At 63.1% G+C, this 16835-nt stretch overlaps 1 protein-coding gene across 6 annotated transcripts in view; it reads left to right on the top strand.

Moving 5' to 3' along the window:
- Positions 1 to 14877, top strand: part of MAEA (macrophage erythroblast attacher, E3 ubiquitin ligase) — a 37368-nt gene extending 22491 nt beyond the window's left edge. For 3 of the 6 annotated variants that reach the window (XM_042985170.1, XM_042985171.1, XM_042985173.1), the window contains 8 exons: positions 787 to 990; positions 5224 to 5346; positions 5951 to 6064; positions 8628 to 8704; positions 9593 to 9701; positions 12457 to 12590; positions 13267 to 13462; positions 14097 to 14877. In XM_042985170.1, coding sequence (XP_042841104.1) covers positions 787 to 990; positions 5224 to 5346; positions 5951 to 6064; positions 8628 to 8704; positions 9593 to 9701; positions 12457 to 12590; positions 13267 to 13462; positions 14097 to 14192 — 1053 coding nt within the window. In that variant the 3' untranslated portion in view covers positions 14193 to 14877. The other 3 variants (XM_042985172.1, XM_042985175.1, XM_042985176.1) reach the window with 3 other exon arrangements.
- Positions 14878 to 16835: the final 1958 nt, after the last annotated feature.

Below are 16835 nucleotides of genomic sequence, written 5' to 3'. Positions count from 1 at the left end.
GAGCAGGAGAACGCGAAAATGCAGAAGAGGGTAGGAGGCCTGGGAGAATAGAGCAAAGACTTTGACCAGAGCCAAGGGACGGTGCAGGGGGAATGGCTGAGATTTTCAGAACTGCGGGAGTCGCCAGGTCAGAGTCCTAAATGGGACAAATAAAAATAGACCTACCTAGGATTTCACATTGTGAAAGTGAAAAGAGAGACAGAAAAATCTGAAAAGCAGCAGGAGGAAGAAAACCACTTCCAAAGGGTTAGCAGCTACCCTGGCAGCAGGCGGGAGCCGCAGAGGAGCGGACCGTGCCCGAGGAGAACGCGGGCCCGACGAGCGCCAGCCGGCTGTGACACCGGCGCCCCGCACGTCAGGTGCTCGAGAGCCGGCTGCCGTCGCGGACGGCGCCGGCACGTAACACTTCCGGGGAGCCGCACAAAGTGTCACGAGAGGTAGTCGTGACATAACAGGTGGTTTACTTAACCGGGAAGCGAGTTCAAAACTACGCGTCTGGCAGCACAGCAGCAGAGCACGTTGAGCAGAAAGTCGCGTCGCGGAAGAGCAGGTGGGGGCCGCAGAGCCGTGGGTGTTGACTTGCCTCCTCGGGATGACGGATGCAGCCGCACCTGCCTCCGGGGCGTGTGTGGGACCCTCCCTTTGGCCCCGTCACCGGGCCCGGGGCCGTCCCCTGCCGTCCTCGGATTTGTTCTTGTTCTTGCCTCCCGTCTGCGGGTGTTGGGGGCGGGGCAGGCTGGCCGCCGCCCCGTCCCGAGCGCCTCTGCGTTGCGTGTCGTGTCGCAGGCGGTGGAGTCCATCCAGGCGGAGGACGAGAGCGCCAAGCTGTGCAAGCGCAGGATCGAGCACCTCAAGGAGCACAGCAGCGACCAGCCCGCGGCGGCCAGCATGTGGAAGAGGAAGCGCATGGACCGCATGATGGTGGAGCACCTGCTGCGCTGCGGCTACTACAACACGGCCGTGAAGCTGGCCCGCCAGAGCGGCATCGAGGTGGGCCTGGGCGCGGGGCGGGGCTGCGGGGCCGCGGGGCCAGCTCCCTGGGGCAGGTCCTCCGGGTAGAGAGGCCGCCACCCGCACGCACACGCGCTCCCCCTCCGGTGGCTCCTGAAGTGACAGGCGGCTCCGGGGGAGGCCTGCCGAGGACCCCGGGACGTGCGTGCAGCCATCTAGGTTGGCACGCAGGGCCCTCGCTCCCTTTCCGGGGCCTCACGGAGCCGTGTGCACGTTTCTCTGGCCTCCGGGCCGGTTCAGCTGGGGGCTGCCCCTCTGCCGTTGGGCGGCGGTCCCTCTGGTCTCCTGAGGGCAGCGTCTACCGTGGCGGGGGGTCCATAGCACACCCGCCTCCCCACCCACCAGTCTCTGCGCGGCACTCAGTGGTGCCTCAAGCCTGTTCCTCCCACGCTTTTCTTTCCCTGACCTTCCCTGCCCGGTACAGCCGGCTCGTGCCTGACTGTCGGGGCGTCCTGTCCTCCTGTTTGCCTGGCACGGCCTGTGCATCCGCGGTGGTCGTTGGGCTTCTCACAGACACCCCGCCCTCCGTCTTCCTGCCCCGCGAGGGAGTGGCCGAACGCTCCTGGCCCCGAACGTGTGCTTTGACGGGGAGAGAGGCATGAGTCAAACAGGATGTGTACGGGGCGCACAGGGCACAGGGGCAGGAGGACTGGTGATTTTCAGAAGGTTGGTTTCGGGGGGCACCTGAGTGGCTCAGTCCAGCTCCTGATTTCTGCCCGGGTGAGGCTCTCACGGTGGTGGGTTTGAGCCTTGTGTGCGGCTCTGTGCTGACAGGGTGGAGCCTGCTTGGTATTCTCTCTGCTCCTCCCCTGCTCCCCCTCAAAATAAGTAAACATTAAGTAAAAAAAAAAAAAAAAAAAGTTGGTCGGGGTGGGCTTGCAGAGATGAGGGGAGGGTCCCAGGCCCGGGAGCTGCCATATATTTGGGGCGGGTGTCTGAGCATATGCGGAACTCATCGATTGGGGTTTCCCCTCAACTGAAATGTGTGCATGGTGGGGGGGTGGGAGTTGAGTTGGAGGCATTGCTTTTTTTTTTTAACGTTTGCTTATTTTTGAGACAGAGACAGAGCGTGAGTGGGGGAGGGGCAGAGAGAGAGGGAGACACAGAATGAGAAGCGGGCTCCAAGCTCCGAGCCATCAGCACAGAGCCCAATGCAGGGCTTGAACTCACAGACTGTGAGATCATGACCTGAGCCGAAGCCGGACGCTCAACCGACTGAGCCACCCAGGCGCCCCTGGAGGCATTGCTTTAATAGGCTCACCCTGGTTGCTCTGTGAGAACAGACTGTGGGCGGCAGAGGGGGACCGTACTGTGATTCACGGTGATGGCGGTGGTCAGACCGTGGACATCCTATGAAGGGGGCCCTGCAGCATTTCCAGGTGGAACCCAGGCTCGCAGCTGTTTGCAGCGGGAAGTGTAGGAGGACCCTCATGCCCTTGGGTGGGGGGAGGGCTCCCAGCAGAGTGGGGTGCCGTCACCGGCGAAGACGCTGGTGTATCAAGGTTCCTTAACGTTTAACTTCCGTCCATCCCAAGACGCCGTGGAGAGAGAGCTCCGGGGCCGCCCGGATGGGGCCGCGCGCCCCATGCGGAGCCTCGGTTTTGGAGGAGAGGCACAGCCCCAGGGCTGTCTTTGTGCGCCGTCTGGCTTCTCACGCGGGGCCAGCACCTGATCGTCTGGGACGGTTTCCAGCTTCCACGCGTGTTGCGCATGCTGGCCCACCTCCACCGTCTGGCGTGGCGCCTCTGGTGTGACTCCCCCAACCCAGGGGCCACGCGTGGACCTCGGAGACCCCGTGGGCAGGAAGGAGAAATATGCGAAGGATCCAGACTCAGAGGCTGCACCGGTCAAACACACAGGTGGACCCTGACACGCGAGCAGAGAGACCGCCTCTGAATTCAGAGCGAAGCTCGCAACCAGAGACAGAAGTAGACAAAGACGATCCTTGTGTAGGAGACCCAGCGTTTGCCCGTTAGGGAGGTCCTAGAAAAGAGAGAAGAAAATGCCAGAGAAACGGCGGAAGGAGTGGCTCAAGAAGACAGCCAACCTCTGAGACGCTGTGCTGGCCCTCGCCCCGCTTAATAAGTAGGAACACCGGCGTGCGAGGCGTGTGTGTGCGCGGCGCTTACCCGTCAGCTCGCGTCGGGAGGGCGAGGTGTGGGCGGGGCGGGAACCCGGGAGCACTGCGGGAGTCTTAGCTGCCCCCCACCGCCCCTGCGTGAGGACGGAGCCCTCTCTCACTGGGCCGGCCCCCCTCCGAGCTTGCTGTCCTGCTGCTTGCTCCTGCCCTCGCCCCAAACTTGGCAGTCAGGACGTGGGGCAGGGGAGCCACGGTTGGGTCTCCGGCCGTGTGAGCTTGGGGATCCGTCCGGTGGCTCCTGACGACTTGGGTGAAGCGGCCCTGGGGTGACCCACCCCAGACTGCCCTCCGTTAAGCTGCCGTTCGGAAACCCGCAGAGCTCACGGGCCGTGTCCAGGGCGCCGACCCTGGCAGTGGCACAACCCCTGCCCTTAGGTCAGCTACTCTTCTGCCCGAGCCTAGCTATTGCCTTCCACGGCGACACGCCCCAGCAGTCCCTGTGCTGGCCTCGGCCCTGGTGTGGCTGAGCCCAAGGGTCGCTGTGTGGTGGCACTCTGATTAGTATGTTTTCTGGTTACTTTTGCGATAAACATCCGGTGTTAACGATACTGCAGCATCGTTAGCTGTAACGTACTGTTTTTTTTTTTTTAAGTTTATCTGTTTTTGAGAGAGAGTGCCCACGCATGAGCAGGGGAGGAGCAGAGAGGAGGAACAGGAGAATCCCAAGCAGGCTCTGCACTGTCAGAATCCCGAGGCGGGGCTCAAATTCACACACTGTGAGATCATGACCTGAGCCAAAACCGAGTCGGACGCTTAACCACCGACTGAGCCACCCGGGCCCCTGTCCAGGATGTACTTCTTAACGTGCAGAAAGAAAGGAAAGTTTCTGGCTTTCGCTTTGGTCACATTTACTTGAAAGTTCCCGTCTTCTGCCACAGTCCTCCCTTCTCCAGACACCGCTTGTGTGAGAAGCAGGCCGCGGCCCTGGCTGCCGAGGCTGGGAAGCTCGGTGGTGAGCTCCTGACTTGGTTGGCCCCAGGGCAGACCTTACGTGGAGACAGCATGGCAAGAAAGCGGACTTGTCCCACACTTTGCCGTGCCAAGTGGCTCCGTGTGAGGCCTGCCTGAGGACACCGGGATGTGTGTGCAGCCAACGCTCGCCTGCTGGCCACAGGACACTGGCATGCAGAGCAGCACGGTTCCCCCGAGAGTTCAAGGGGGTTCGTGCTGGACGCTTCCCCTCCGCTTAGCGAGACACTGATCTTCAGTAACGGCGTTTGCTCCGGTCGTTCCAGAAGGGGGAGAAACTTCCCGCTTGACATTCGTTTTCCTCACGCTTGTCCCTTTGGTGATGTGCAAGCATCCACTGTCCCTTCCCAGCCTGCATGGCCACATCCTTGTTGTTGGCGGTGCTCCAGCCCCTTGCTGGGGACGTGCAGGCCCCAGGCACCCCGTGGGCTCCTTCACTCTGGCAGACATGTGACGGGGCTAGTGGCTGTCCTTACCCCGAGTCCCTAGGCCTGCCTAGATCCGCCAGAGCGCAGCAGATGCGGCTGTGTAGGCTGCTTCCCCAATTGCACAGGCACCGGAGAAGGGGAAAGAGCAAACGTGACACAGAGACCGCCCTACTCATCCACCCTCACTGCCCCTTCTTTAAAATCTCATTCAAATAAATCTTCAGAGGGAAAAAAAAAAAGCCCAGAAAATGAGGGTATGGATTCCCGGATCTAATTGTGAAGGGGTGAAATGGGGTCAGGCCTATGTTCCCGCCGGGAGGGGGAAGGTTCTAAACTGGGGCTTTGGTTTGGGGCCCACAGCTGCTCTTGGGAGACCGTATGTGGGCGCAGAACAGGCCTTGGGCGGTGTGTTCGGGCCGCTGTGCTCGGCCCAGTCCTGGGGTTGGCGTGCTGGGGCCGCTGTGCTCTGGCCGCTGTGCTCAGCCGAGGCTGGGGCTGGTGTGCTCGGCCCGGTGTGCTGGGGCCGCTGGGCTCAGACGGCCCACAGCAGCCTCGGGCCGAGCCCTTCTGCCAGGCTGGGCCCCGCCGAACCGGAGGGAGCACAGAGCACATGGGCCTGGGTGCGGGGGTCCCAGAGCCCAGTGCACTGAGCTCACGCCGCTACCCTCCCCTAAGGACTTAGTGAACATCGAGATGTTCCTGACTGCCAAAGAAGTGGAGGAGTCCCTGGAGAGGCGCGAGACCGCCACCTGCCTGGCCTGGTGCCACGACAACAAGTCCCGGCTGCGCAAGATGAAGGTGTGCGGGCGCGGGGCGGGGTTTGCGGGCACGGGGCGGGGCTTGCGGGCGAGCACCGGCGGGAACCAGCGCTTCTTCACCTGTTGGTTCAGAGTTCTGTGCTTCCGGTTGGTAGGGTGGGGGTGTGGGGTTTGGGTTTTGGTCACGGTGTTTGGGTTTTGGGTAAAATCCCTGAAAAGTGCGCCCTCTCTGCATTACGGTTTGACAAATGGCCTGAGCATGAGGTTCTGAAGGGGCGAGGTGCCGACTGCCTGCGTGTGCCGGGTCCCTCCGGCTCGCCCAGCCCCTCAGTCACCGGTACAGGAGAGCCCCGCCGGGAAGCGTTGTCCACCTGCCAAGGTGCTAAGTGCTAGGTTTTCTTGAGAGCTACAATACAAGCAGCTTAAAAAAGGGACACTTAAATTGCAGAATTTAAACGTGCTTACTGAAAGGTGTTGTCACCATGGGGCTTGCAGAAATGTTTAACTTCTATTAACCTCCCCTGCCTCCGTTAGAAAAACTGTTTGTTTTCTGTTTTCTAAACCGAGCGCCTTTAACCTCTCCCCGGTTGAGCTTGTCGTGTGCATATAGTCACCAGCCAAGGGTGACGCTCTCTGCCACTCAGGGCCGCCAAAGCGAGCACGACGCGAAGACGGGACGGAAAAGTAGAGTGGCCAGTGGCTCCCCTAAAGAGAGTGAGGATCTTGGTATGGAAACCATAAAAGGAAAGCCAGAATTGGTATGTAACACTTACCCTGCGCTCCTGCTCCAGCCCCCACAGCTGTGCCACACGGTGGGAACCAGGCCAGAAGGAACGTAGGCTTCCCGTCCTGACAGCCAGTTTCTGCAAGCCCCGATGCCTCCAGACAACACTGCTGCTTGGCCAGGGCACGTCCCCCTGGGCCGGGTCTCAGGCGGGGCCTCACAGCCACTGTGGGGGAGGGCGGGTGGGCAGGCGGCCGAGTCCGCGGCTGGCAGCTTCTTGTCACCGGCCCGTGCGCTGGAAAGCACGTGGACAGCCACCCCGAAGTGCGTGGGGCGTGAAGATAGGCTTGTTACGAAGTGCCGGCCGAACAGGGTAGAACAGCGAAGTACCCGCAGCGCCCCTATGTGTGGGTACACGCGTACGCGCACGCACAGGCCGGGGAGGGGCCGTGCTGGACCACAGCAAAGCCCTCGGAGCAGTCAGAGACCCTAGGCGAGAAAACAGATCTGAGACCCGAGTTTCCCGATGGGTGTGCCGAGTGGGCGTCTGTTGACTCTGGTGTCCAGACGCTTCAGGGCGATCGGAGCGGCCGCGCACGGGCTGCGTGTCCGGAAAGACAGTGGAGTCACAACCGTGAAGGCACCAGGCCCCCCCCCCCCCCCCCCAGGTAGCACACGAGGGACGTTATTCAGCCGTGGGTGCTCGGCACGATCGCCTAGAATTGTGCTGGACTCTGGGCACCCGACTTCCAGTTCGTTTGTATTTGCCGATGAGACTGGAAGGTGAGCTGCGAGAGCAGAGCCGTTAAAAATCCTCGAACGCGTCCGCAGTGCAGTCATAGGAGCTGTCGTGGAACGCGCCGTGGCACTCTCACCTGGGACATCCGCCTGGTGGCTCCCCCCTGTTGTTAGAGCTCCTGGCGTCCCCTGAGCCCAGAGCGACGATCGTCGGCCGCCCTGGGGAGGCAGGCAGGGCATCTCCCCACCCCCCGGGCTTCCCCCCCTTGGCTTCTGCTGGTCTGACCTTGGAAGGGAGCGCGTCATTGCGGGTGGGACCTCCTTTCCGTTTACAGTTGGTGCCGGGCCCGCCACTCAGCACGTGGCATCTGCTCCATCCATTTGGGGGCCAGGACAGACCGCTGCCTTGGTGCAGAGGGCAGGGGAGGTGGGGTGAGGGCGGGGAAACCGCTTGCCCTGAGCACCTGTGTTGTGGACGTGTCGGGCACCAGGTAGGTGGTTCTCGGCACCTTTGCCTCCGACGGCCTGGCGACGTGCTCTGCCCTCGTGTCCCTGGAGGCGCCCTCGCAGGGGTCCGGCTGAGACCCTTCGTCAGAATGTCCGTGTGCACGTTCGGAGGCCCGGGTGGGAAAAGTCCACGTGATTGGTAGACTCGAGTTACAGTTGAGACACTTGGGGCTGGCTGACTGACTCACCACGTAGAATTCTGTCCACACCACCCTGCGATCCAGGTACTACAGAAGACGCAGTGACAAATCGTGGAAAACCCAGAGATTTTCCTATTCCGTTAACTCCACTTACTCTGTTTCTGGTTGGAAATACTGAGTGTTTTCTGAAACCACAAAGATACTATAGTTTAAATTACTACTTTTGTAGAATAATCCAGCTTTTCATCTTAGGTCACAGAAGTTAATTTTGCCTGCCTTCACCCATCCCAGTCATAGAGTTTGAACCCAAATTGGACCGGCATTGTTGAGATTTCAGAGTTAGCGTTTGGGCTTCCACACAAATGACCGTGCTGGTGCCGCACCCTGTCGGCTGCCCCTCACTGCCCCACGAGGCCCACCGGCCACTGCTGCCCCAGACCTCGCGCCCCCTGTGCCCTCTGCAAATCCCGGCACCCCCGCCCTCCCCAGGGCCTTTGAACTGGCTCTTTCTCTGCCTGGAACACGTGTCCCCGGCGTCCCTGTGCACTGTCCCCACCCCCACCCCACCCCAAGGGTCCTCACCCGTGTCCCTGCTCGGGGACCTGGGTTCTCTCCCCTGCTCCCCGCTTGGCGCTCCTGCTTCTGCTCCCCTGCGAGACACCACCTCCCAGCCTCTCCCAACCGGGTGTCGGGGCCTCACGTGGGGAGCAGGTTGAGGTGGACAGTGCCACACGGGATCCTGAGGCCAGGTCCCCGGGGCCGAGGCCGGGAAGTGCAGCTGGGCTAGGAGAAGGCTGTGACAGCGTGCCCACACGCTGACGCCTTTGTGCGGATGAAGCAGCCGGGATCGTGAAGGGGCTGGAAACTTGTCTTCGTGGGGTCGCTTCACACACACGGGAAGTCGTGCCACGGGCCCTCCGAACCCTCAGCCTCTGGCATCCTCGCCCTCAGGGGGTGCCTGTCCCGCCATCCCCGAGCCTGGCCCACGGGTGCACACGCAAGGCCCCGGCCCCCTGGGTGCAGGGCTGCTCCCGCCGTGCTGGGGAGGCATGGGGTGCAGCTGAAACTACAGCTTTGGCATCCGTCCCACCTCCCTGCTGGCTCGAAGCTCCCTCGGCAGGGCGTGCGGTGTGCGGCCCGTGTGGCGGGGCCGGCCCGTGGGCCTGGCTGTGTGGGGACGCTACCCAGGCCTTGTCTCGTCTTTGCCCCCAGAGCTGCCTGGAATTCAGCCTCAGGATTCAGGAGTTCATTGAACTCATCCGGCAGAACAAGAGACTGGACGCCGTGAGGTACGTGGCGGTGGTCTCCCGGTTCTCCGCAGAGGGCGGACTCCCTCCCTGACTTCATGGGGCAGGCCTTCTGGGCTCTGGGGGGTGAGGCGTGGAGTGTCCAGCAGGCCTGCCCTGACTGGCTGGGCCCTGCCTGTGACTAGAGGCCTCTCTCCCCGTCCCCAAGCAGGACGCTGGGGCCGGGCACCCAGGCTCCTTCTGTCTGGTGCACACGACCGTTCTGACGCCACGAGGCCGACTTACCGCGTGGGCGCAGGGCCGCGGGTTCTGCTGTGTCCACCTGTCCTGGGACGCTGCCGGCCCTGGGCTGGAGGACACTCCAGGCACAGCGATGTGCCGTTTAGGGGGGGGACTGAGGGCATGCGTGAGGGCAGAGGGGGGGCCTCTGGGAAGGAGGCTGGCACGCGGGCACGGGGACGTGGGGTCCCCAGGTGCGGCCTGTGCGGGAAGGCACTGCCCTGGGGCCCGACCCGTGGGCTCTGTGTCTCCCGAGAGTCAGGACCCGGGGGGGACGGACTGTCTTCGGGGCCTCCCGGGGCCGTGCCGGGGGCGGGGGGGACCGGTGGGCGTTCTGGCGCAGTTAGTGTTGCTGGGCTTTGGGTCCGTGTATGCCAGGTCACTTGCAAGAGCTTGGGCAGGTGCCCTTCTCAGCTGGGTCGCTGCCTCTGGGTGTTCCCTGAGTGGGATTCTACGCTCGGTGCCTCGAACCTCACCTCCGACCCTGTGTCCGTGAGGAGGGGGCCCTGCTGAGCCGCGCTCCCAGCAGACCCTGGCCCAGGGCACACGAGGAGGGGGCTTCTTCGGCACTGAGGCTCCGGCATACGCTGTGAGCGCAGACTCTTAAAGGTAAAGCTGCAAACTTAGACGGCCCCAAATGTTGTTTTCTAGACACGCGAGAAAGCATTTCAGTCAGGCCGAGGGGAGCCAGCTGGACGAGGTCCGCCAGGTCATGGGCATGCTGGCCTTCCCACCAGACACGCACATCTCGCCCTACAAGGTAACACGTGCCCGTGGGCCCTCAGGGCTTGGGAGGACTTCGTCTGTGGTCACTTCCACGTTCGGAGTGTGGCCAGCACCCCAAACAGGCCCCTTCCCATCTTGTTCCTGTTTGGCCGGGGAGAAGTTTGGATCGGAACGACTCACGGGGGTCTCAGCCTAGAAGGCCCTTCGGCTCTGAGTGCGTCACCTGCGCCCCTCACCTTTCTCCCTCACTGCCAGTGTCCTTCCTGACCTCCGTCCTCTCTTCGGGGTCTCTGTGGGTCCACGTGGGGTCCAGGCGGGGCGTGGTCATGCAGCATCGCTAACCAGTCCCCTTGGCTTTGCTGGGTGCTGGGGCAGGGTGTCTGGCCTCTTGAAATCAGGCAGTGCCCCCCCACCCCCACCCCCCAAAGCCTAGGAGCAGCCCTGGCGATCTTTGATCCACCTTTGGGTTCCTCCTTCTCTTGTCTCGAAAAACATCAACGTGTTCACAGCTGAGTCGCTCACGGTCCCGTCTTGGAAGATCTGGGGATTCCAGCAACTTTCCCCCGTTCCTGTGGCTGCTCCCCGTCGGGGTCCCTTGGCCATCAGTCCGGTCACGCCCACACGAGTGTCCTTATAAAGGCCGCTTGGCTGGACCCTTAGTGCTCTTTCTGAGCAGCCTTCTCGTGTTTTGCAACACGGACAGAAGTTTCCAGATCATAAAGTTCTGCTTTCTTTTGGTGGGCAGTTCCGCCCTTAAGTCATTTTTGTCTTCACGTGTGTTACTGTAAATGGGACTTTGCTTAGAGACCACCTCGGTCGGACTCTCAGTGTCCTCGCACATCTCCGTCCTCCGGGGTCTCCGGGGTCTCCGGGACAGCAGCACAAAGCCGCCGCACTCTCTGCCGCCTCTGACAGGGCTGGCCTTTCCTCGGCCTCCCTGCCGCCGTCCCGCTCCTGACCCCCTAGCCGCTCGCCCTCCATGAAGACTGGGGCTCTCCGTGTGGGACCAGTCCCATCGCCGCAGCATGGACTCTGTGTGGTCACGCGTCCACACTGTCCCAGCTGTGGCCCCAGTTCTGGGTGTTCGTTGCACGGCTCCTCCCTCGGTTTTCCGTCGTCATCTGTCTGGGCTCTGTGACAATCCCACAGGCTTGGCGGCTTAGTCCTCACAGTCTCGAGCCTGGGAGCCCTGGATCGTGGCACCAGCAGGGTCCGGTGAGGCTCCCTGCCTCCACCCCCTTCCTGAGCCTATGGCTCCTGGAGGTCCACCTGCCGACACTGTCACGGCGAGGGACACGGCACTCGACCCTGGTGTTCCTCTCGCTGTTGTCAGCCTGTCCCCAGGAGGGAGGGAAGTGAACTGCCTTCCCCGTGGGCTGAACCCGCCTTGTTCTCTGAGCCTGGACGTTGGGCTCTGAGGTCCCACGTGCCCCATGTGGTTTTGTGGGCCGCCAGCGCCTGTCCCGGGCACAGCAGAGCAGACCTCGCCCCCACTTACTGAAGTGCTTGGCCGCAGGCCTTCTCCGGGCTGCTGGAAGCTGCTTCTTTGTCCCGACTGGGTGCACACAGTCCCGAGGTGTCAGGCATGTCCTGTGATACAGCCTCTGTTCACAGAGATCTTGGGTGTGATCGCATGTCTCTTCCCTGCTCTGGAGAAGGTTTGCGAGAAGTGCAGAAGGGGCCTGCCCTTAGTGCGTGAGAAGGCCTGCTCGGGATGGCATCCGTGGGGCCCATGCCCACTCTCCTCCCTGGAGAGGCCTCACGGCGGCAGGAAGGAGCAGGGCCAGTGCTGCCATCGCAGCCGGAGGACCGGAGGGCTGACCGTCTGGGAGACATCCTGGCGGCGTGGAAGAGAAACCACGGCAGCCAGTGCACAGCCAAGGCCGGCTGGGGGTCAGGGAGGCTGGGCGGCACAAGAGAGGAAGGCCGGGACCTGCACAGTCTCGGCGGAGGGGCACGGGCCGTCAAGGGAAGTGCCGAGGCGGTGGCGTGCCCTGGGGTCCCTGTCGAGGGGGCACAGCCCTGACCCCTTGTGGCAGGAAGTCACAGGTCTAAGTGGGTCACGTGAGAGGCAGGATGAAGTGCTCTGGTCTCGGAGAGGTGGCCACACCAGTGGCCCGAGGCCAAGGGTCTGTTGAGAGAGGGGTTTGCAGAGCCTCTGGACTGTGGGCTTGGTCCCCTGTGGGCTTTGCTGTGGTAAAAATAACATTAAAGACACGTGTTTTTAACATTGGAGTGAAGTGTGCTATTTGCCCCGGACTTGGGCTCCCCGTGGGGCTCCCACCCAGCGGTTGCCTGTGCCTCTGCCTTGACGCGGGGCCCCTGACCCTTGTGCTTGACGTCCAGGGTTTCCCTCCTGTTGGTGTGTGCCCTCCCCTCCCGGCTCTTGTAGGCTCTGAACTTGGAAAGCTCTGGAGACGGGCTCATCAGGCCCGGTGTTCTGTTCTGCGGTTCTCCACCCTGAGCTGGGCTGCTGGGTCCCATGCCAGCAAGTCCCTTTCTGGAACGAGACTTTTCCTCTGGAACCTCAGTGCCTTTATCCGTGCCCAGCTGTCTTTAGACCCACTGAGTCCCCTTCTTGCCGCGAGGCCACAGGACCCGCACCCTCTACCATCCGTCCGCACAGAACACACTGGCGGTCCCGTGGGCAGACGTGGGGTCCGGGCTTCGGGCGCGCTGTGCCGCTCTCCGGCTGGCGGCCGTGGGCTCGTGGGGACCCGCCTTCTGTTGCCAGGGACTGCAGTGGGCCCCGGGGTGCCCCCAGCACCGCTCTGCCCTGTCTCTTCCAGGACCTGCTGGACCCTGCCCGGTGGCGAATGCTGATCCAGCAGTTCCGGTACGACAACTACCGGCTGCACCAGCTGGGGAACAACTCTGTGTTCACCCTGACGCTGCAGGCTGGCCTCTCGGCGATAAAGACACCGTATCCTTCTGGCAGGCAGGGGGCCCCGCGCCAGCTCCGCCCTTCCGAGCCTGGGGTTCCCGTGCCCTTGCCTCCCCCCGGGGAAAAGCCGGGGGGCTGTGGCCCTCCCAACCCGAGCCCCGTGCTCTTGGCTTGTGTTGTGGGGGCCCCGCTTAGGTAGTCGGGTGGTGGTGCGGGCGTGCCCGGGGCCCCGCTTGGTCTGTGGGGACCCGGTCACGGAGCCACACTTTGTGTTCTCTCGCCCCCAAACGCTGCCTGGCACGCCGCACGCCGACCGGACGGCCGCCAGTGTGCGCAGCCTTCTGGCGGCTGGGACCCTCGCCACGCGGAACCGTCGTTGCCCCGTGTGATTCCTGAGCATCCCCTCCCAACTTCTGCGGGTCTGGGCCCAGGCTGCGGCCGAGCGCTTCGTCTTTCTTCACGCGGTTCCCACCCCAAGGCCGGAGGGCCCCTCTCGAGTGCAGCACGTGGGCCTCCTGGGACCCCGGGCTGTTTGCTTTAGCGTGTGAGGGGACCTGCCCTGAGGGCCGTGAGTGGGAACGTGCTGGGGTGGCCGGGACGTGCTCCGGCCGCCTCCGTGGGGCCATTTCCCCGCCAGATGCCGTGTTTCCTCTGGCGTGAGAGAGAGCTCTGGGCTTGTTTCCTGCCCGGCGCCCCTTCCTTAACCCGAGCACAGACAGTGCTACAAGGAGGACGGCAGCTCCAAGAGCCCCGACTGCCCCGTGTGCAGCCGCTCCCTGAACAAGCTGGCGCAGCCGCTGCCCATGGCGCACTGCGCCAACTCCCGCCTGGTCTGCAAGATCTCGGGCGACGTGATGAACGAGAACAACCCGCCCATGATGCTGCCCAACGGCTACGTCTACGGCTACAACGTGAGGGGCGGGGCCGAGGGGCGGGGCTGGGGTGGGGCGTGGAGGGGAGGGCCGGAGAGGAGGGGGGCGGGGGGGGGGGTCGGGGAGTGGGGGGAGGGCCCTGGAAGCTGGGGAGGCAAGAGGTCCAGGGGAGGGCCTGGAAGGGGGTGGGAAGGGGAAGGGCCCTGGAAGGGGAAGGGCCCCGGAGGAGGGGGAGCCTGGGAAGGGGAGTGGGTAAGGGGCAGGGAGGGGGTGGGGGGCGGGAAGGGGGGAGGGCCCTGGAAGGGGGCTCGGGAAGTGGAGGAGCGGGGCCTGGAGGGGCCGCGGGAGGGTCGAGGTGGCGCCGGAAGTGGGAGGCATGGGGCCTGGAAGGGGCTAGGGGCGGTGGCGCGCCTGGCCTTCCGCCTGCTCTGCGCCAGGTGCTCTGCGCCAGGTGCTCTGCGCCAGGTGCTCTGCGCCAGGTGCTCTGCGCCAGGTGCTCTGCGCCAGGTGCTCTGCGCCAGGTGCGGACGTCTCGGCCCCGCGCTGCCCCCGGAGAAAGCTGCAGGGTCAGGGGTTCGCGGGCAGGGCTCAAGGGGAGCGGAGCTCTCCCGCAGCCGGCGGCGGTGGTGGGCGCGCCCGTCTACATGCTCGCGTGCGGCCCGTTGTCTTTCAGTCTCTGCTGTCTATCCGTCAAGATGACAAAGTCGTGTGTCCGAGGACCAAAGAAGTGTTCCACTTCTCACAAGCCGAGAAAGTGTACATCATGTAGGCCGGGCCGCCCCGCGCCCCGGGCCCCCGCGCCCCCGCGCCCCTGCCCGCCTGCGTTTCTGTTTCTTGCGACCAAAGATCAGTGAGCGACGATGGGCCCCCTAAGAGGAGAGGAGTCGGATCAGCACGCGTGTGCTTGGGGACAGCCTCTCCGCTGGTAGCGCGCGCGAGCTCCTGGCCGCCTTCCCCTTACAAAGAGAGAGACCTTCTCGGCCGCTTCGGAAACAGGAGTCGGTTGTTTTTCCGCGCCCCGGACCCTGTCTCCGCCCGCCGAGCCCCGGGGCCTGAGCCTGGGCCGGGAGAGGTGCCCGGAGGCGCCAGGACCGCACTGCGGCCCCAGGACCGCGCGCCGGGGCGGGGTTAGGGTGTGCTAGGTTCAATGTCACGTCATTCGTGCCGCCTTATTTCCTGCTTGAGAATGTATTCACGTGGAGATCCACTGGACCGAGTTCTGCAGAGGCCTTGCCGATGGCTCCGTAACTGTAGACGTAACGCTGTTCGTTACAGAAGCTAGTAGTTCAGTTGAAGTAACCGCCGGTGACTTTCCAAATCCAATGAACCATTGTAGTTTACACGAAACCATACCGTAGAGGTTTGTACTTAGCGCTTATTTTTGCATGTTGATGTTGATTAGCTAATAAACTGTAAATGTAAAACATGTTAATAAAAGGGTTTTCTATTTCTTACGTCTGTGTGAGGTGGAAGCCGCTGTGCACCCCAGTACCCTCACTCCTGTCTGCTCACCCCGGGCCGCCCCCGGTCCAGGACCTTTGCTCGTTTCTGCTCACCCCAGGCCCCCCCCCCCCGCCCCCCAGTCTGCGGCCGCACTGCCGGTGGGGCCGGGGTCCCGGGAGCAGCCCCCGCGGCTCTGGCCCGCTTGTGCCCACATCCCAGAGTCCCGCTCCAGCACGCAGGTGGTCGCCCTGCTCTGCTCAGGGAGGCAAGGGTGGCAGGGCCATCCGAGTGGGGTCTCCTGAGTCGCCAGCACACGTTGGCGGCATGCTGCCAGTGAGCGCCAGGCACACACGTGTGGCCGTGGGCGGCCTCTTCCAGAGCCCCTGCTCGGAGCTCAGGGTCGAAGTAGTGGGGTGGAGGCTCCTCCCTGCCGCGCCCTCCAGTCCTCCAGCCGCACTCTGACCACCACCTGTGCCGCCTCCCCTTTTCCTTCTTCCCAAAGGCGTGTGTACGCACGCGTGTGGCCACGCACCCCGGGAGCCCCTTCCGGTCCACTCCAGCGACCGCATCCACGGCGAGAGCGGCTCAGCCATGGGGCAGCCACAGGGTGGGTGGAGCAGGGTGGCTGGTCCTCGCTATGCTGGGACGTACAGGCTGTGATGGGTGATGCCACACAAACACGCTCAGGTGCTCTGTGGAGCTGCCGGCCTGCTCATTAATGCAGGAGGCGCCGGTGCCAGCCCGCACCCACCCGCCTCGAGGCCGCCCTACCTGCTCCTCGTCCTCCCCAGAGTCCTAGCCTTGCGGCCTTGTGCTCACAGGAGTTTTAACTGAGGTACGAATCGCATCCGTTGAAACACGGCGATCTTCAGGAAGCGGTGTGAGCAGGTTTGATAACCGTGTGTGCAGGTGTAACCCCCGGGCCCAGGCGGCCAACATTCACCCCCAGACCCCAGGAAGCCGCACCTCCGCCTTCTTCCAGGCTATCCACACCGTTTGCCTGCGTGCAACGAGCACTTGGGCTTTGACCACCAAGGATTAGTTTTGCCTTCGGGTTATATGGAGACAGACGATGTGCTCCTTTGTGCCGTGCTCGTTTCAGCAGGTGCCTGAGGTGCGTCCACATGCCTGCGTGTATCGGCGCTCCTCCCGGGCGGTGGGGTTGCTCCCGGGCATCTGCGGTCATCCTGGCATCGGCGCCCCTCCTGGTGTCCGCGATGCTCCCGGCATCAGCGATGTTCCTGGGCATCTGAGCTCCTCCTGGCGTCTGCGCTCCTCCAGCCGTCGGCAGTGCTCCGGGCATCCGTGGTCCTCCCCGCATTGGCAGTCCTCTAGCATTGGTGCTCCTCCCGGTGTCGGTGGTGCTCCAGCATTGGTGTTCCTCCCGGGCATCTGCACTCCTCCCGGCGTCGGCAGTGCTCCCGGGCATCCATGGTCCTCCGGCGTCGGCAGTCCTCCCGGTGTCCACGGTGCTCCCACATTGGTGCTCCTCCCGGGTGTTGGTGGTCCTCTGAGCATCGCTGAGGAGTTAACCAGTCCACAGACCCCATAGGTTGTCCATTCTCTTGATAGACCTTTGCGTTTGCATCATTCTTACTCTGAATAAAGCTGCCACGAACATTGCTGGACAGTTCTTCGTGGACATTATTTTCATTTCTCGTGGGTAAACATCTGGACATACGGTACCTGCGCCATGGTGTTGTGTACTTAACTTGACAACTGCCAAGACTTTTCCCAAAGTGGTGATAACAGCATTCATGCCCGTTGGCAGTGCGTGAGGGTTCCAGTTTGTCCACATCTTTGCTGGCATCTGCTGGGGTCATTCTTCCCGTGAGCCGCTCGGATGGGTGTGTACTCGCACCTCCCCCTGGGTTTCATTTGCATTTCCCTGATGCCTAAGGATGCTGAGCCCCTTCTCAGGTGCCGAGTGGTCGGTCATGTGCCTGTTCAAGTCTTCTCCCCATTTTGT

The sequence above is a fragment of the Panthera tigris genome, chromosome B1 (genome assembly GCF_018350195.1).
Source record: "Panthera tigris isolate Pti1 chromosome B1, P.tigris_Pti1_mat1.1, whole genome shotgun sequence".
In the NCBI taxonomy this organism is placed as follows: Eukaryota; Metazoa; Chordata; class Mammalia; order Carnivora; family Felidae; genus Panthera; species Panthera tigris.
Note: the sequence above shows the minus strand (reverse complement) of the source record. Positions and strands in the feature narration are given on the sequence as shown.